General features: G+C 38.3%; 1 protein-coding gene across 5 annotated transcripts in view; it reads right to left on the reverse strand.

Annotated features, from left to right (window-relative positions):
- Wdr49 (WD repeat domain 49) overlaps positions 1–21,042 on the reverse strand; it is a 164,724-nt gene that overhangs the window by 72,290 nt on the left and 71,392 nt on the right. For all 5 annotated transcript variants that reach the window (XM_052731666.1, XM_052731669.1, XM_052731665.1 and 2 more), the window contains one exon: positions 9,604–9,837. In XM_052731666.1, the coding sequence (XP_052587626.1) occupies positions 9,604–9,837 (234 nt within the window). The remainder of the gene's footprint in view (positions 1–9,603; positions 9,838–21,042) is intronic.

Raw genomic sequence — 21,042 nt, forward strand, 5'->3', positions numbered from 1 at the left:
TTTAAGAAAAAATAGTATATAACTTTCTGCTACCACAACAATGAATGATTACAATTTTAGAAACTAGATTTCAATGTACATTGAAATTTCAAATATGTCATGGCTGTTACTGTAATCTTACATAATTATTATTTGTTTAATTCTTTCAAGTGTTTTGATCAGAGTCACTCTTTTACTCTCTTATTCTCTCTTAGCTCCTTTCCACACCTAACATACTCCTTCTTCAAGCAAGTCTCCCTCCTGTCATTTCTTGCACGTCTTTGTCTGTGTGTGTGTGTGTGTGTGTGTGTGTGTGTGTGTGTGTGTGTGTGTGTAGGAGAGAGTTGTGCATGTGTGTCTGTGTGTGATATGCACAATATTTAATTAGAGTTGCCTGTATAAGCATGGAAAGGGGATTCTTTTTTAACTGAATAATGATGGTAACTTATCAGTTGCTATATCACCGAGTAACTATTAACTAAAACTCCAGGGAGGAGGTAGGGTTTCATAAGCTTCTCTCCCACCCATGGTGAATTATGACAGGCCAAGTCTTATGCAGGTCTTGGGCAGGCAAACCCAGCTGTTTTAAGTTCTGTCATGAAGTAGCCACATAATGTCCAGAAGACAATGTTACATAAATTCTATGAAATTTAGACTCCATACTCTTTAAATAAATGCAACTTTCTCAAAGCATAAAAAAAAGTGTGAAAATGGTCTTTTAAAAGAAGACTAAAGCTTGTGAAGGATTTTTTTTATTTTTCTATTCCAATTAAGCAGGTATTATATGCTCTGCTGTCCAGTACTAAAAGGTGAATATTCCCCAGCAGAAATATGCATGGAAGTTTGTAGCTAGAGTTTTCCTGCCTTGCCCACAGTCAGGACAAATCTCTGTCACCCGCCAGTCCCACAGCCGCTCAGACCCAACTAAGTAAACACAGAGACTTATATTGCTTAAAACTGTATGGCCGTGGCAGGTTTCTTGCTAACTGTTCTTATAGCTTAAATTAATCCATTTCTATAAATCTATACCTTACCACGTGGCTTGTGGCTTACCAGCATCTTCACATGCTGTTTGTCATGGCGTTGGCTGGCAGTGACTCTCCCATCCTTCCTGTTCTCTCAATTCTCCTCTCTGTTAGTCCCGCCTATACTTCCTGCCTGGCCACTGGCCAATCAGTGTTTTATTTATTGACCAATCAGAGTACATATAGATCATCCCACAGCAGAAGTTGACATGTAAAAGCCGTGTTAACAAACTCGCCCCTCTACTCCTTTACCCATGTAGACATTTGTTCTGGAATAAGCAATGCTCACCTTCTGCATTGTACCCTCCCTCCCCTGCCATCGGGTTGAGCTCCAGCATACTAGGCATCAGCATTTATCACTCTTCTCTGCTCCTTTAGGGCTATTGTATAAAATCTGAATCAGCTGTGACAACAGCAGAGAGCCAGTCTGATTCCATTGTATGGCAATCTGCCTTCCTATGCTGAAGGCAAGAAAGCAGTGCATTGAAATCTACCATGTCACAAGTACACAACCTGCTTTAACTGGAGTCTATACTTCTAGGGCAACATTGGAGAATTAGAAAAACAATGCACATGAAAAGATTTCATGTTTAATAAGAGAAGAATACACTTAATGTAGATTGGCAGATTAGGAAAGTAATTTAACTTCAGGACACTGGGGGCTTTATTTTTAGCTTCTTATTTTTGTCAGTAATAAAGCCCAGAATAAATACTGGCAACACACTGGTGTGCTTCATTTTGACTACAGCAAATTTCTTTAAGTACGCAGTTCAAGTCTGGTTATCTTTTATCAGAGTAAGCCTCAACCCGTGTTAACTTGCCCTCCATCTGCAGAACAGAAGTGGCCCCACATTCCAGAGCAAATGGGCCTCACATGCAGGCCTGCTCTGACAAGAACACAATCCATTTTATGTACCTGAGCTATTAAGTGTCTAGGAATATATGGGATCTTTCTGCCTCTCTCATCTAAGGCTGTCACAGCTAATCAGACAATTTCAAGAAATCAGAAGCTATATCCATGTCACCTAATTGTCTTCTTGCAATTCCACAAATAGCAGGCAAAGTGAGTCATCCTTCATATGCATCCCAAGTAGGGGTCTAAGTAACAGCAGGAATCAAAAGTGATAGCAGCAGATGCCATTGACTACCAGGGGATGGAGACATTTTATTTAATTGCTGCTTATAATTTTATTTCTTTAGTCAGTGCTATTTATGGCCCCATAAGATGAAGCAGGTTTCTTCCTTTATTCTCATTTTCCATTAAATCACTAGGAGTGATCTCAGTAAGCAGAGAGATGAGCAGAATGCTAACATACTGTGAACTAACATATACACTGGATTCAAATATTTTTAGACAACCATTCTCCATCTATAAATTTTGTTCATCAAATGTTGCCTCTTCCTATGTTAATTTGTAGCTATTCTTTCATATTGATTTCTTGGATTTATTGATCACCCATAATGTGCATATAGAAGACTTACTTATGTTAATGGAAGGCTCTGTATTACCTTTTGTGAGAAAGGAAAGAGGAAAATGTGAAGACATAGAAAGTAAATGAAGAAATGGGGAGAAAAAAGAAAAAGGAAGTAAAGAAAATGCATTAAAATAATGCTGAGTAATCATGAGAATTGCACAGAAATGTACTGAGACTGAAGCAAAGGGAGCACTTTGGATGGACTCAAAACTGAGGCAAGACCTAACTGACATGAAGGAATGAGTTATCCAGATAACTGGGAGAAAAGAATTTCAGGCAACAGAGATAGCAATGCAAAAACCCTCCAAAGAGTAGCAAGGAGACACACACAGTTTACACAGTGTGATGGGGGAAAGATCCACTCTTGAGTCTGCCTGTGGACAGTACACAGGGTTTCAGAACACCCCAAACAGCTCCACATCACCGTTTACGACAAAAGCACTTAAGGTAATGTATGTTCTTAAACATTTGTTTGTTTGTTTTGTTGTTGTTTTGTTTTTTGAGACAGGGTTCCTCTGTGTAACATTCCTGGTTGTCCTGAAACTAGTTCTGTAGACCAGGCTGGCCTTGAATTCACAGAGATCTGACTGCCTCTGCCTCCCAAGTACTGGATTTAAAGATGTTTGCTACCACAGGTAACCCTTATAATTATTAAATAATATATATATATATATATATAAATTAAAATAACATAATATATACAGTAATACACACATACATAATATAAATACATACATACATACATGTATACATACATACATACATAAATGTGTGTGCTCACTCATATAATAATAAAATAATACATGAATCCTGGCCCTGACCCAGAGATATGTTCATGCCCTTGCATTTCCCTGTCTAGTTTGGGAATCTCAAAGGAGCCATCACCCCCCTCATAGAACCAGAATTCCATGGCAAAGTGGGTTGCATTTGGACCTAAAATTGCAAGGTGTTAACTGCCTCTTAGGAAAGGTGGACCATGTGGGTCTCCCCTGGAGGAGCATCAGTGCGGGACCCCATGAAGAACTCCTTTGTGCCTCCTGGGTGGAGTTGGTGGGAAGTTACTAGTAAAAAAACCTTTTTCAAACATTTAATTTAATTAAAAAAAAAAAAAAACAGGCAATCCTTTGGCTGTCCCAAAGAAGTGCTCTTCTGCTTGAATTAATAAAAAGTGGAACAGTCCACCGTGCCCTTCCAGTCACAACCAGGGACACCCCACTCTTTGCATTTATAAGCAAGCTTCGAGAAACTTATAATTATATTTTATATACTGCAATAGCAGCAACACTTACATTATAAAAATGAATAAAATAACCCTGAAAGGTGCTCATCAAATCCAGAAAGCCACTTGCTTCCAGAGGAAAAAAACTAAGTAGATAGATAAAGGGAGGTGAGAGGGTACTTTTTATATGTGCGCACTAATGCAACCCATAAGACTGGGGTAGACCATATGCCTTTATCATGTGATTAGAGCATATGGTCTCAGGACTGATTTATAATCAATTACAGTTTTGAAATGACCAATGACAAAAAGTTGTGTTAACACAAAATGTGTCCTTTGGAGCGTAACAATAAGGCAACAAGGAGAATATTGTCATTTGTTTTTCTTTCTGGTTCTGTTCAAAAAGGAATATTACTGATTTTGCCATGAACACAAGTTCTGAAAATGTGGCATGTCTTGTAAGGCAAAGATAAAGCTTTCTGTCAATTCTACCTTGCCTCTTACCTCTAATTTTACAATTACTGAGAGAATTAACACTTAAACTGCTGAAATTATCAAATAACTCAATCCTCATCCACCCACCCCACCCCCAAATAAAAGATGTGCAAAAAAAGAAGGCAGGGCCTGTGGCTCAATATTTAATGAATACTTGGGATTGAGTTCCTGTGAAAGTGTGAGACTCAAAAACAGCACCACTCTGGATAGAGTCACAAGCCACAGTCTGCAAATTTGCACAGCCCATGACCTATGATCATTTACAGGGACCCAGACATGGATGCTGGGGATGTTGAAGGAAGCCAGATAGATGGCTATTGTCAAATAAATCCCTTGAAGAGACCAGAGATGTGATTAATACATGTGCATTTGGAAGGTAGATAATGCTAAAATTTGAGAGGCAGGCTGTGTATCTAGTTATCAAATATGGACATACTTTAACCTAGAAATCAATTTCCAAGAATTTCCCCTAAGCAATAAAATCATGAGTATGAACATATTTATATGCAAAAACATCATAAAACCAAAATAATCATTAAAGAAAATGAATCTGTAAAATCAGATGCTAAGGGATACCACTCTGCCTCCTAAAAATATTATTGGGTAGGTGATGGGGAGATGACTTATTAGGTAAAAGTGCTCAGTGTGAAAGCATGAGGACCATAATTCAGCATCTGTGTAAATGATAGATGTGCATGGTGACCTGTCTTTAGTCCCAGGTCTAAGGACCCCCAGATCAGGCTAGCTATCAAAACTAGTCAAATTAATGTACTCTAGGTTCACTGAGAGACCCCACCTCAATATATACGTTCACACACACACACACATTAGTTAGATAGATAGATAGATAGATAGATAGATAGATAGATAGATAGATAGATAGATAATGGAGAGTAGTGGAAGAACACACCAGGTGTCAACCTCTGTCCTTGAAACACACACACACACACACACACACACACACACACACACACACACACACACGAAGAGAGAGAAAGAAATGAGGAAGTAGTTCTAGGTTTAGGTGTAAGGAAATATATTCCAATATATTACTGAATTGAAAAAGTGTGTCACACAACCATATTTGTGCGAAATAGTCTCTGCACAAAATAATCATAAAACTTGTTGATGAAGCCTCAGCTCCTTCTTGTTGAGTTTCACTGCATTTTTTTGAATTTCTTCTAATTAGCATGTAGTAGTTGAAGGTGATGTCTTATACAAGTTAGTTATTCTAATAAAAATATAAATATTATTTATGTCAAAATTCAGTGACACCTATCTAACTTGACTACAAATATACTAAAGGTAAAAGATAATTGACATCGTGTTTTGTAAAACCACGTGACCATGCATTATTAAGATGAGGATCAGAATCATGAAGCAGAAATTTTGCCTATTCTACTTCATAACACATGCAGAAATGCATATTTTTAAAACTTCCTACCATTATGACATCTGTGCAAACACTGTGAGAACTGTCTTCAGCATCCTGAGTTAAGATCTTTCCATGGTCTTCCTCATCAGGTCACTCTTGCTTTCTGGCTGGCTGTGAGAGTGTGCTGTGGATATCGCTCTGTATAAATAAAATGCTGATTGGCCAGTAGCCAGGCAGGAAGTATAGGCGGGACAAGTAGAGAAGAGAATGCTGGGAAGTGGAAGGCTGAAGCAGAGAGAAGCTGCCAGCTACTGCATGAGAAGATGTTAAGATACCGGTAAGCCACGAGCCACATGGCAACTTTTAGATGAATAGAAATGGGTTAATTTAAGATATAAGAACAGTTAGCAAGAAGCCTGCCACGGCCATACAGTTTAAAAGTAATATAAGTCTTTGTGTTTACTTGGTTGGATCTGAGCGGCTGTGGGACTGGCGGGTGAGAGAGATTTGTCCTGACCATGGGCCAGGCAGGAAAACTCTAACTACAAGGGTGTGCAGTTGTTTCTAACAGAGTTTGTTCGGCTTAGCACCTTCTCTTAGATAGGGGTGGGAGGGGGAAAAGCCATGGAAATAAATTCTCAGAAATGTACCAAGCTACTTTTAAACAAGGTCAAGGTGAGGTCCCCTCTGAAGCCCAGCTGGGAGGAAATAACATTGAAATGTGGGTAAAATGCTAAAATGACAACAAAAGAGAAGGCTATTGTCAAATTTAGACAAAACAAAAATCTTCAAGATGGCACAAAAGGAGATAGAGAGTAGGGGCCAATGGGTTACATTCTGGACTTCTTAACATCCATCACCTGGCACATGTTTCAAACAAGAAACTAAGGAATTCTAGGAAGTTACTAAGAAAACTAGATTCCTCAAAGCAGTGGCAGTCATGGAGAGAGTTATGGAGCTGGGAGAACTTTTCTAGTAAACAGAATTAGAGGCAGGGGATTGCTTTGAAGAGATCAGCCATCAGCCACTACCAAGACAATCCTGGAAAGGCACAGTGCTGCGTTATTATTCCTGAATCCTCTCAGGCACACATTTTGGAAAGTGAGGTCAGTAATGCACCCAGCATAACAACCCCACCTTTCTACCTCACCAGTTCTCAAAACTTTTGATCTTGAGATCTCTTTACAGTTGTGTAAATCACTGTGGAATCACAATGGCTTTCATTTATATTCAATAAAATATATACATAAATATAAATGATAAAGAAATATTTACATTTATATATGCATACATTTATCGCATTGCACATTTAAAGTGTTAACTGTTAAAACAAAATACGAGAGCACACATTCCCTTAACTGCCAGGGCAATGATGTCATCATCCATAGTGTACCACTAGAAAGCTCTACTGCAGAGCTGTGAAAGAACTGACATGATAAATACTCTTGGCATCACATACTCCCTGAAGATTTCAGGCTCCCAGGGATTGAGATCACTATATGAAAAATATTTTGATCTTGAGTCTGTGCTTTATTTTCTGAGACCAAACAGAAATATCAGTGAACAGCATCCATACTCTGGCTTCAAGCTCTGTAGCCTACCTAGGCTCCCATAAGAACTCCCAAACTAAATCTGACCCCATAAATCCACCATGCATACCAAGCTTCACTAGTGCTCCTGATGTGTCTTCTGGCTAGTCTTTTTCTTAGATTCCCATGCTAGCTTGCAAGGCACTGTTGAAAGATCCCCCAACTCCTACTCAAGGTACCATTGCACACTTTTTCATCTCTCTCTACTTCCATTTTCCATTCTGTGATGAGTATCTACCTAACAGTGTGTCTGAGAGTACAATCTAGGCCTGCCCTAGAGAACAGTCTCCCTGAGCTGCTAGGGATTGGCAATTAAGGATGACAGCTTACTAATCATTGTTTCATTTCTTACACCTGATACATGTTCAAAAACATGTTATTTGCTTTGTCCAACTACTCTAAAGTAGTAACTAGTAAAGGACTGTGGGGATAAGGTTTCTCTGTACTTCTCTCAAATGCATTTCTATGATGTTATGTGAAAGTGTTTTTCATTAGCTTAGTATCTAAGAAAGTCTGTTGATGCAATACACAGGCCTATGTTCTTTGGAGTTATTTCTTAGTTTTTTATGATGTTAGACATGGCAACAAATAGAGATACACTTGACTCTGCACAGATGCTTCCTGCAACGTCTGGTACATGGGCATATTCCTTTGTCTCTATAGCACAACTCCCATGTGGAAGATTCCAGTTCTTTTCTGTGTCCTGCAAACTGAATTCCTCCTGGAATGTGGCTCACCTCATAGCTAGACAACACAGGATCTTAAAGATCTACACACAAACATGGCATTTTCACTTTGCAAGTCTCAATTACCAGAATGTTCTCTGGGAAACAAATGTGGCCAGCTCTCAGCAGCCACCAGGGAGCCAAATTAACCAGTTGCCTTCATGAAGTTCAGTAAAATATTTGCGGGGGAATGTTTCTGTGAAGATGGAATTCACACTGAATTGTTTTGTCAGGGATTTTTACCTCCTAGAATAACCAGAAAATAGAGCGTTTGTAGTGGTAACATGACCCAATGCTCATTACTAACAAAGTGCTTCCCAGGTTGCTGAGCCAGTGCAGAAGCTTCCCCAGCCTTGAAAGGAAGACGGGGTTGGAGTTATTGTTTAATTGGCCACAAGCTGGAGATTCGCTTTCTGCATCACTTCTACTATGTTGTTTCCACGGGGCTTGAGATGATAACGGCAGGAGGCTAAACTCCAATGGTGCCTGTTCCTTCCATCGGACTCACAGCTGACCCCACTACCAGCTTGCCTGGCTGGAGGACTTTTCTGTCCTCTAAGAAGGGCCAGGATCTGTGTGGCATCAGGTTCCAGAGGAGCTAAGCTTCATTGAGATTCAGGTAGCGATCCCATAAGCAAAGGCTTCGGTGCCATTAGAGTGGTGGGGAGACAAACAACACTCGTGCTGCATACCAAGCGGAGTCACATTTAACTGAATCATTTTCTTATGAATACATTCCGTGCTGCCACTTTGAGCCATTGCTGTAAAATATGCTGGAAAAAATGGATCTCTGCTAATTACATTTCATGCATATTTCAGAACTTTCCACGGGGATACAAGAGGGTGGTGATCATAAAAGAAAATTTTGTAACTGGGTTCACCTGCTCAAACCTGAAATAGAGGTTAATGAAGATAAGTATGATTACACTGTGACTTGTGTTGGCTTTAACACAAAGACTGTGATTCCTTATAACTCTATTAGGGCTGCTTTTGTGACAGGCAGAAAATGAAATTCCCCTTTCAATCCACCTGGACAGACACACATATTGTATAAGAGCATGTGGCTGTTCAATCATTTCCTATCCATGTCCTGTTTATTGGATTCACCATTGTATTTTTAATTGTATTTTTGAGATTATGATATAATTACACCATTTCTCCCTTCCCTTTTCTTCCACCAAGCCTGCCCAGAAAGCCCCTCCTTGCTCTCTTTCAAATTCACGGCCACTTTTTTAATTAATTGTTGTTACATATATATTAAAATATATATTCCTAAATACGACCTCTGTCTATGTAATGTAACTGGTGTATGTGGTTTTGACGATGACAATTTGATATTGGATAACCAAATAGTGGGCTCCTCCCTGAAGAAGGCTGTTTCTCCCACTCTCAGCATTGCTTAGTTGCCTGTAGTTCTTTGTGTAGGGCCTTGCAGTCTTTCCCCCATCCACTTGGGCACGTCTGTTGCAGTTGCCTTTGATCTGTTCATGATGGAAGAACCTACATCTGCCACTTTACTAACGCAACACAATCTCTAACTACCCTCTAAATATTGGTCCTTATATCCATCGATCAATGTAGTCCATACCCTTCATCAGGAAATTTCTTTTTGCAACAGAAGGAAACCATGACCTTTGGTTTTAGGTTAGGTTAAATTAAGGAAAGTGACCACTGAGCTTTGGGATATGTCAGGACAGCAGCAGAGAATAACATGTCTTTACCTGCTTCAGGAGGGAATTGTAAAGGACACATGTGACCCCTTTTGCGTGGCTCTTCACCCTCTTGCTGGCTTCATTTTTCATGGCCAACAAGGCAAGCTGATTATTGAAGGAGATGAAAAGTCGTCCATGGGTTTCATCAAACTGGAAAAGGCACCTGAAGTCTTGACTTTTCGGGAAAGAACAAGCTATCCTTTGAATGGATAGTTGGTGTTGAATATCCCAGAGTCTCAGAATCTGGATGACAGGGAACAAATAGGAAAAATGAAATAAGCGAGTCAACAATGAGTCTGCTTCAGGCAGTATCTTCCCATCGCTCTCTTGACCCTGGTCATTGCCTCTACAGCACTGATTGCTTTATACTTTAGTCAGGACTCTGGTGTTTGGTGTTTGGACTACCCCAAAGTGCCTACAAGCTTTACTAGGGAAAGCATTGAGGGTTCACTCAGTCTCAAGGATCACAGTATAGGCTTAGTAAAGGCTTGGAGTAGGCAAAAAAAAATCTTCCCTAAAAATGTTCATGCATGAATCCCAGAACCTAGGAATATGTCATTTTCCAAACGTTTCAAGTGTGGTTGAATTAAGATCTTTAAGATTAGAGAGTACCCAATAGCTTTGGCAATGATCTAGATTGATTGGGGGCTGCCATGGGACCCTTTTTTGCCAATAACTTGATTACATGAAACCCATTAACCAGAACCAGAAGTTCATTTGGTGACAAGTGATGGTCATTTGGGCCGGGCAGTGGTGGTGCACGCCTTTAATCCCGGCACTCAGAAGGCAGAGCCAGGCAGATCTCTGTGAGTTTGAGGCCAGCCTGGTCTACAGAGTGAGATCCAGGACAGGTACCAAAACTACACAGATAAACCCTATCTCGAAAAAAAACAAAACCAAAGAAAGAGAGAGAGAGAGAGAGACAGAGACAGACAGAGAGAGAGAGAGAGAGAGAGAGAGAGAGAGAGAGAGAGAGAGAGAGAGAGATGGTTATTTGGGGTTCCATCTACTGCATTATTTGGTGATTCCATTTAGATCATCTTCACATATGCATATATTTTAGGAAGTTTCTAATGTATTAGGTTTCTATAAAACCCCTCAAATGGCTTTTAGTTTTAACTGCCCCTCACCATATTCCCTCCCTCACTGCCACCCCCCCCATGTTTAATCCTCTCACTCCTGCCCTCCTCATGCATCCATAACTATCTATTCTACCTCCCTTACTGGGGAGATTCAACCAGCCTGCCGCAGTTTCTTACTCTATACCTAACCTCTGTGATTATAGCCTGCTTATCTAAGACTCAACAGCTAACATCCACATATAAGCGAATACATACCATGTCTGTCTTTGGGGATTTGGGTTACCTCACTCTGGGTGATATTTTTCTAGTTACATCCATTTATCTGTGAATTTCATAATTCCCTTTTTTTCAACAACTGGGTAATATTTCATTTTGTAAATGCACCACATTTTCTTTATTAATCCCTTGATGGACAGCTAGTCTGTTTTCAACTTCTGGTTATTACAAATAGAGCAGCAAAGCGCTCTATTGCTGTAAACAACACCTGCATGATTCATTGCACACTGAAAAGCCAAGCTGGTGCCTACCTAGAACTTTCACCTCCACTGGCTAGTGTACAGGATATTGGGGGGTACTATGAAGGCCAGCAAAGGAGAGTGGTACACACCAACCCAGCACACACCTTTCAATCTACAATGGTGACCTGAATGAAGATGTGCTCATACAACAATGGCCCAAAGCTTGTGAGAGTAATCAACCAATAGCTGATTTTATTTAAGGCCACTCCATGAGCTAGAATTCATCCCTGATGCTGCTTGGGTGGCCAAGAAGGAGACTAGATAGGCCAAGGACCGAGGGGAAGACTGAAATACTGCCATTCTACTAAATGAACACAGCAACAAAGTGACTCCCAAGGGCATTCTGCCATACTCATAGATCAGTGCCTTGCTCAGTCTTCATCAGTTAACCATCCAGCCGAAGTGGATGAGAATAAATACAGAGACCCACATGTGTAAAATAGGAGGACAGTGAGACACCTTGGAGCGCTCAGTCCTAAATGGGCTGTCTCCATCAATTCTCCCCCCTCATGGCTCTGGTAACTGTGTAGAGGAGGAGGGGGACTGTAATTGTAAGAGCCAGAGAGGATAGAGAACACCCAGGAAACAAGGCCTTCTGAACCCAGCAGGACTGATGTACCTAGGAACTCACAGAGAGTGTGGCAGCATGCACAGCCTGCACAGATCTGGGCATGATGTGGTTTGGTGTTGAGAGTGGATGTGCACATGAAGCCCCTTCCCTAACCTAGAAGCTGTCTCTAATTGATAACCACTCACAAATGAAAGACCGGTTCTCCAATGAGGTCTCTCTCACTGCGTATACAAACCACTGTGAAGGACAGGCTTCATGTGCAGCAGTAGATGACCAACAAAAAAGGAACTCAGTGGTATTTTGAAGGATTTGGGGTTTTTCAGTTTTGTTTTGTTTGTTTGTTTTTAATCTCACAGTGCTTTGTCTGTGCATTTTTTCCTTTGTTTCATTTTTTTTCTTACTCTGCATGTCCTTTGCTTATATATCTTAGTTTCTGATTTTTGCATTTATATGGAATTTCTGTGTTTGCTAATGTATGAGTCTCTGCACCTTTCTGTGTTTCTTGTGCCTTTTTTTTTCTGGCTCTTTGTTTTACTGTTCATTTGTTTTGTCCCATTTACATTTACTTGTTTTTATTTTCTCATATTTTATAATTACTTTTCTTCTTTTTTTTAGATGTCTGTTTTCTAATGAGAGATAGCAAGAAAGGAGGTGCGGATTTAGGTGGGCGGAGAGGTGGGGAGGAGTTAGGAAAGAAGGAATTATAATCATAATAGATTGTATGAAAAAAACCTGTTTTCATTTTTTTAAAGAAGCCAAAACAACAACAAAATACTTTAAGATTTAGGTTTAGAGAGTGAGTTCAGTGGTTAAGACTACTGCTGCTCTTCCAGAGGACCTAGGTTCAATTCAATCCTGGCCACACACAACCACTTGTAACTCCAGTTCCAAGGGCTCCTAGACCCTACCCTGACCTCTGCATGCACCAAGAATGCACATAGGGCATATAAATTCATACAGGGGAAACACCCATACACATAAAATAAAGTAGACAGATAAATCTTTTTTTAAAAAAACCTTTAAGGACTTTAAGATTGAAACATTAAAATGAATTATTTTGATGAGACTAGAATAAACATGTGTTGCTTTAAATATTGAAGGAGAAAGCAAAGAAAAAGCCCAGCAGTGCAATGGGAAGGCTTTTCCTAGTGTTGCTGGCTATGAAGGTGGAGAATAGGGCAATGACAGATAGAGAAATAGGCTGGGAAGGAAGGAAATATATTTCCCCCAGAGCTCCAAAAGGGACACAGCCATTCCAACATCTAGATTTTAGCCCTGTGAGAGCTTTAAAAAACATGGCAGAATTCTAATCTATAGAAAACAATACAATATATTGTAAATTTATATAATTCCAAGCCATGGTCATTTGGTCATTTGTTCTACTACAGATAGAAAATAAATGTCATTCTCTTTCTCTCTCTCTCTCTCTCTCTCTCTCTCTCTCTCTCTCTCTCTCTCTCTCTCTCATGTGTGCGTGTATACGTGAATATTGTTTTGTGAAATAAGTGGCACTAAATAAAATCAAGTTTAAATAAATTATATATATATATATGTTACTTAACACAATCAAGATATGTACAAGAAATGTATTTATCAATGGACTGTAGAGGACAATCATTGAATTTTTGTTTGAAGAAAGATTACTTTCAGCAGATGTTAATTAATTCTTTTCCTTATTCTTCCATTCACTCATGGCTCATTCTAAAGCTTCTAACTCACACTATGTGACCTGGATATGTACAAGAATGGGGTATCTGTTATGCTACAGATTTGGCATAGGCTAATAAAGAGTTACAAGAGAGACCTGAGGAACTGGGGTCAGACTTCCTGCACTCTACCCTCAACTCTGTCCCTTACTAGTAGATGACCTCCAGCAAGTTCTGTATCTCTCTTGAGTCCTGAATGCAATACTTACCTTATCCAGTTCTTTGAGAATTAAATGAGAACCCATACCAAGCATTTGGCAAATAGTCAGCTTTCAGTAATTCTTCAATGAATGTTCTATTTTATTACATTTAATTCATTGTTTTTTGTGTTGAACATTTACAAAAGTAAATATTCTCACTTAAGAGCAGAAAGATGCATTTAAATAAGCTACTCTAAATAATTCAATGGAAGAAATATTTCTAAAGATAGATTATGTTTAAATGAATGCTTATCATCCCGTAGGTCAGGTAAATTCATAAATCTTAATGTAGTTCAAATACATTGGAAATTATAGAAAAAAATCTGTTGCAAGTGGCAGTGTTGTGCCACTACACAAATGCATATGCTCACATCTACAGAGAATTACACTTTTTCTCTTTTTTGATGCATAGAGATACTCATCTCAAGCTCATATGAGCAGGCTATGAGTCTCTGCAGTACAAGAATTCTAACAGTGACACATAAATATGGTCACCCAAAGATAGTCTCTTCTACCTTTGGGTGCTCTCCTAAACTTTTCCTCAACCTTCTTACCTTCAATTTTTAGATTCCACACCTACCAGGCAAGACTCTTTATTCTCTTTAATTTTGTGTTTATTTGCATGCAAAGGGCCATCAACCAGATCTTGTTTATTTTAAAAAACTCTAGTAGGATGATGGAATTGTCGATAAACAACCCACATTGGAGGTGTTTTCTCTTCACCTAGATTTCTGAGCCCCACACCTTTCACACCTTGAAGGAAACCTTTACTCTCTTTCTCCATTAGGATTCATCTTAAATAGTGAAGAATATCATGTTAAAGAATGTGATATATGTGTGTATTAATCACACATACATATACACGTGTAGCAACTCTCCTCTGAAAAAGAAAAACTTACTTGCATTCTTTTACTACTTATTTCATATCCTTCCCAAGCTAAGCATCTTAATGTTTTAGTCCTACTGATTATTATGATGTTATAATGTACTTACATTATTGGTGGTTTTTTTTTACTCTTATGCTTTTTGGGGTGACTGCCACACAGCTCCCAAATAAATCACACATAGAGTCTTACTCTTTCTTATAAATGCCTGGCCTTAGCTTAGTTCATTCATTTCTAGTCACATTTTCTTAATTTTAAATTATCCCATCTACCTTTTGCCTCTAGGTTTTTTTCCTTTTCTTACCTCTGTATATCTTACGTTCACTCTTACTCCATAGCTGGCTGTGTGACTGTGTGGCTGGCCCCTAGAATCCTCCTCTCCTTGTTCTCTTGCTCCTTCTTCTTTTCCTTTTCCTAGATTTCTCCTCCTATTTATTCTCTCTGCCTGACAGCCCCACCTATCCCTTCTCCTGCCTTGCTATTGGCCATTCAGCTCATTATAGACCATAAGATATTTTAGACAGGCACAGTAACACAGCTTCACCAAGTTAAACAAATGCAACATAAAAGAATGCAACACATCTTTGCATCCTTAAACAAATGTTCCACAGCATAAACAAATGTAAAACATCTTAAAATAATATTCTACATCCGTACACATTAATTACTGCACCACCAATTTACAACATTTTCTGTGCACATCTTACAATTCTCAAGCACCTGTTTTAAACAGACCGCTCAGAGCTGAGCCGGTCTTCCCAGGAGCTTCTTATCATGCCAAGGACCATGGCTTTTTTAAAGTGTCATATTTAGGTACTGATTAAGCCATCCTATCATGATTTTCACACCTCTTAAGGTCTAATGATCGAACCAAATTGAAGATCTTATTCTCTAGGAGATATCAATTATCTAGCCTTGAAATATCAGCTTCTCTAAAAGATCATAAATTTTCCTAGTTTTAATCCAGAGTTTCAATATGACATTTTGGATCTTAATTTAAATGTATTGAATCTTAATTCAAATGTATTAACAACTCTCCCCTGATTTTTCCTACGAATGCCATAGGGAATAGAAGAAATCCACTGAATAGTTTTGATTTTTATTTTAAGATTGTGGATCATATAATAACTACACCATTATTTATTTCATAAACAGAAATGCTAGATAAGGTAAATTCAAGCACATGCTACAAAAAAAATTGCCTTGCTTCTGTGTGGTTACTCAATCATTTGCAGGAGCTCATGTAATCTTTAGTGAGATGTTATGATGTAGGAATGGGGCTCAGCCTATTGTTGGGGGAGGGTGGGGAGGGAGCAGGAGGAGGAGGGATGAGAGAAGGTATCTGTAGTTGGTATGTAAAATAAATAAAATTGTTTAATAAAAAAATCTGAATGTTAGTTACATCGTATACCAGTAGTCACAGTATTGGTGGACAGAACTGGAAGAATCCCTGTGCTCATTGTCAGCCAGTCTAACCAATCAGTGAGGTCCAAGTTCAGTGAGAGAAGTTGTCTCAAAAATTAGGGTGGAAAATAATTGTAGAAGACACCATATGTGACATCTGTACACTCATATACAAGTTTCTACACCCAGGCACATACATATGCATACACACACACACACACACACACACACACACACACACACACACAAGAATTGTGACTTTATTGGTAAGAATCTCTGGATCCTAACAGTTGATAAAACTCGTTTTCTTCTTTTAATTATTGTATTTAAAATGTTCCTTTGGGCTGGACATGTGGCTCAACAGTTAAGAGTGCCTTTTGCTCTTGCAGAGGATTCAAGTTAGTTTCCCACATTAGGACACATTAATATATACATATAAATAAAAATAAAACTTTTTAAATGTGTTGGTAGCTCTATAATAAATGTCTACTCATAAATATGCTTTTATAATAAAGCATATGCAATTATATATGCTTATAATTATAACTTTTTTACTTCTTTTTTTTCTTGTTTTTTCTTTCTGTTTTTCTTTTTTTTCCTTTTTCTTTTGTTCTTTTTCTTTTTTTGTGGAAACATTTTCTTTTTTTATTTTTATTTTATAATTTGATTTAATTTTACAGGGAATCCGTGGCTGATATAATTATAACTTTTATAAGTTATAAATCATTTAAGTGTATTAAAAATACAAGAAGAATTAAAAACTATTATTTTGAACAGTCCTACTCATTAGTTTATTCACATCTAGATGATTTCTGATGGTGATGATGCTCATATCCTTATTGTTCAAAATCTTGTTTTGTTAAAAATAATCCTCCTTCTAAGAAATAGAAACTTATTTCATATCAAAATAATAACTTGGAGTTAAGTACTGATTAGCAATAACCTACTAGTATTAATGGGCTACAATTTCCTAGCAACAATTTTCTATTTTGCTATTTAAGTAATTTATGTCGGCTTTAAGATTTTGTTTTGGTTACTCATATAACTTATTAAAAAAAACTTAAAACATATGAGCCATAGCCTTTCTTGTTTATGTCACGATATTTCATGCTACTAGCAATTTAAAAAAATAAATATTTTAATTGGAATGTCCTTAATTCTCCTTAAAATTGTTGTTGATAGAGTTATCAAAATCATTTGGGCCTTTGCACCTGCCAGACAAGTATTCTACCACTAAGCTATATCCCCAGCCTTAAGTCAAGCTTTATTGTTATTTCTCAGAGATACTCTGAACCTTCTCAATGAACAATTCCACCAAATCCACTTCCGTTTTTAATTTTTCATGTTTTCTCTCTGCTGGGAATCAGGCAATAGCAGAAATATACTGCCAGCAATGTGTAAGCACTGCTCTCCTGTGTTCCTACACACTGCCCGAGGGCATAGGGACTTTCTTAAATTCTCTAAGTCCCCTGCACTATTGTTTCCTATACAAATGGACCTTAAATTTGACTTTAAAGACAACTTATATCTTCTAAACACTATCTATTTTCCTAATCCACTTTCTCAGGCAATTAAATCAGAATTTTTAAAGACAAGCTCAGAGAGTATTATTTTAAAAATAAATTTTCTAGGTCATTCCTTTGTCCCTAGCTGAATTGTTCTCTGAGGATTTTATGCTCCAGTCAGTGCTAATCTCTGTGAAGAATAAATCTTTCTCTCAGCTCAATAACTAATATCATGTGTCTTGGCATTAACCCAGATGATGACTGTCTACTAATTTGTACTCAGTCTAGATCCTTTTACTAACACAAAAGAACTCATAGTAATTCAGTCTCTTCAATCAAGTCATTCGCAAAGATGTTGCTCAATGGTACAGGAATTATTTGAGGATCATAAATTTCTCCCTTCTTTTGTGTTCATTTAACTTCTAAAATGGAATTAAGACACAGTTCAAAATGAGTATACTAGGGACTGGAGAGATAACTCAGCTATGAAAGGATTTGCCAATGTGTGCTCCTTAGATTTCTGTCAACTTGACACAAATTAGAGTCGTCTAGGAAGAGGAAACCTCACCTGGGAAAACATGTTCATCAGACTGACCTGTAGGCAAGTCTATAGGGAAAATTTTTTTGATTGATTGATTGATGTAGGGGGAGAGGCTCAGCCCACTGTGAGTGGTGCCATATTTAGTCAGGTGGTCTTGGGGTTTATTAAAAAAGCAAGTCAGTAAGCAGCACTCTCTGCAGTCTCTGCTTCAGTTCTTGCCTCAAGATTCCTGCTTAAATTCCTTCCCTGAGTTTATATTATAGTGTATAATTGAAGTATAGCCTTCAATTATAGTGGAAAAGGAAGCCAAGTAAACCCTTCCCTACCAAAGTTGCATTTGGCCATGGTGTTTATCAAAGCAACAGAAAACAAAGTAGGATATAGCACATGAATGGCAACTTGTATTTAGATGCTGAGCAACCATGTAAAAACAGGCATAGCAGCTTTTATCTGTAATCCTAGAGCTGGAGAGGTAGAGATAGGAGGATTCCAGGAACTAGTTAGCCACTCAGACTAGGTGACCTCCCAGTTCAGTGGAGACTGTCTCAAAAAAAATAAGGTGCATAGTTACAGAATGCATCTGACGTGAACCTTCAGCCTCCACTTACACATGCACATGTATGCACACATATCTGCATGCACATTTACACATATACATGAACATGTACATACATCATACACAGTGTGTACATATGTGTGTAATATATAATTTTTTTTATTTTATTTGGGATAGGGTCTTTCATAGTCCATGCTTGCCTTCAACTTGATATGTACAGGCAGATGATCTGAAACCTCTTATCCCTCTTGCTTCTTTCTCCGAGGAGCTAGGATTAGAGATGCACATCACCACATTCAGCAAAATATGAATATATTTAATAGTAATCTTATTATTTATCAACTATGTTTTCTTTTTTACTAAGAATAATAAATAAATTCCTAAAATTCAGATTGAACAATTGGTTCAGTAAATTTAAATTCTTATCCACATGTGCTGTTTCTATTTACATGTTGATGCCTAACAACTTACAGTGGCCATACAATTCACATTAGTCAGGTTCTTGAACTTATGCTCAGTCAAGGCACACTTGGGGATCTTTATTTCATCTCCATCTTTATATAATTGGAACATATTATTTTTATTAAAGCAAAATTTATTTTTTTCACATGATGATGAAGATACACTTTCCTGACCTCATTTCATGTCAATTGTTAACTTTTTAATTGTGCGTGATTATAAATACCATAGTGTTTATGTGTGTGAGAGGTAGAAGCCAATACATTGAGACTTCAGATACTTGGATCCTAATTTAATTCAGCTCAGGTTTGTGGTCTTGCTTGTGTGACTTTATCCATCCATTTCCTCACCTTCCCATAGAAGCACTGTTGCTAACTCTGAAATTATGTCAGTTGTGTGGAGAATATAGTAAAATTGCTCATCCCATTATGTAAATATTTCCAAATCACAACTGAAAGTGTGTTGTGAGGATTGTATTAAGATGTAGGCCAGCATTTTGTTTTTAGTCAGGCTTTTGCAGAACTCTGCTCCCTGCCAGAGGTAGGCAGAATCACTATTATTCATATAGACACTAATAAAACTACAATAAACAAATATTTCACTTTTTACTACAAACATTACATTTATAAATAAGTAGCTGCATGAATATGGAGATGCATGAATAAATGTGTGCATAGACAGAGACTGTTTTCAGTGCACTTTTGAAAGCTGAATCAGCAGCAGAAAAGATTTAATTCAAGGTACATGGCTTTAAAAGGTTCATAATTTCTAAGTAATGACAGAAAAGTGAAGGAGGGAGAGAAAGCTGACTCAAATTATTATGTATGCGGAGGCTTTCTAGTGTTCATAACAGTGTAGAAAAAATAGAAAAAGAGAGAGGAGGCATGAGGATGTGTCTGGCTAGGGGGCTTTGAAGACTGCAGTGCAGAAGTCTGGCACTGAGAAGTCAGTTCCAAAGTACATGGCTTAGGCATAAACATAAGAAGATAGAACTGAAGGTGCTGGCTGCCCTGAGTACAACTTTATATAACAGCTCCATTTAGAATTAAGTCTTTAAGTAATATACAAAATCATAATCAATAAACACTTCAAGGGCATTTTGTTTGACAGGATATAGTCTCACAAAAATATTTATATGGAATTCATCAGCACAGGTTTTATCCTAAAGTCAAGTAACAGTTGTTTCTCCTCCCAGAGGAGCAGTTAAAGGTTGCAGGGGGAGTGGACGACATACTGGTGTAGGTACTGGTTCACTGTTCCCATCAAGCAAATAACCCATTACACAGAAAGACAGGCCCACAGACAGGCAGACAGACACACACACACACAAAACCACGACATGAAATATAAAGGAGAACTAGGAATGAAGAAGGGATTTGGAATGAGTGAAAGGGTATGAATAGGAGGGGTTTTAGTCAAAGAAAATATGTGCATGAATTTATAAAAGAATAAACAGACAATTTTAAAAATTTTACCACTTTTTCCCAGGAATAAGAGCACTATTCTCCAACTAAGTCCTGTTCCTGATATCCATCTTTAAATGTTGCCATAACTATTATCTTCATTTTCTCTTACTTTTTTTCCCCAATTCTTTGAAACATAAATGCAACAGGGAACACCTGATAAACACTTTCAGCAAAGTAGCTGGATACAAATGTAACTCACAATAATCAGTAGCCCCTCTCCTCATCGCCATATCCTGCCCACATTTGCAGCAGAAGCCTCCTATTCCACCAGAGACCAAACTAGCATCCTGAAGCCCAGAGACCAGGTCATCTCTCTGAAAACCAGGTAGAAGCCTTGTACAACACCAGAAGCCAGGCAAGCTTCCTCAACCCCATAGGATTCCCAACCAGATCAGAGGCCACACACATAGCCAGAACTCTAGCCACTCACTTGGGCAGCAAACCCCTGTTGGACCAGAGGCTACCTAGGCCATCTGAAGTCCAGCTTCTGACTTGGGCTGAGACCCTCTACTCAGCCACAAGCCACCTCAGACAGACGACCAGAGAGAAAGCAGGA

This window comes from Peromyscus californicus, unplaced genomic scaffold (assembly GCF_007827085.1).
Source record: "Peromyscus californicus insignis strain IS unplaced genomic scaffold, ASM782708v3 Scaffold_9__1_contigs__length_137607984, whole genome shotgun sequence".
Lineage (NCBI taxonomy): Eukaryota > Metazoa > Chordata > Mammalia > Rodentia > Cricetidae > Peromyscus > Peromyscus californicus.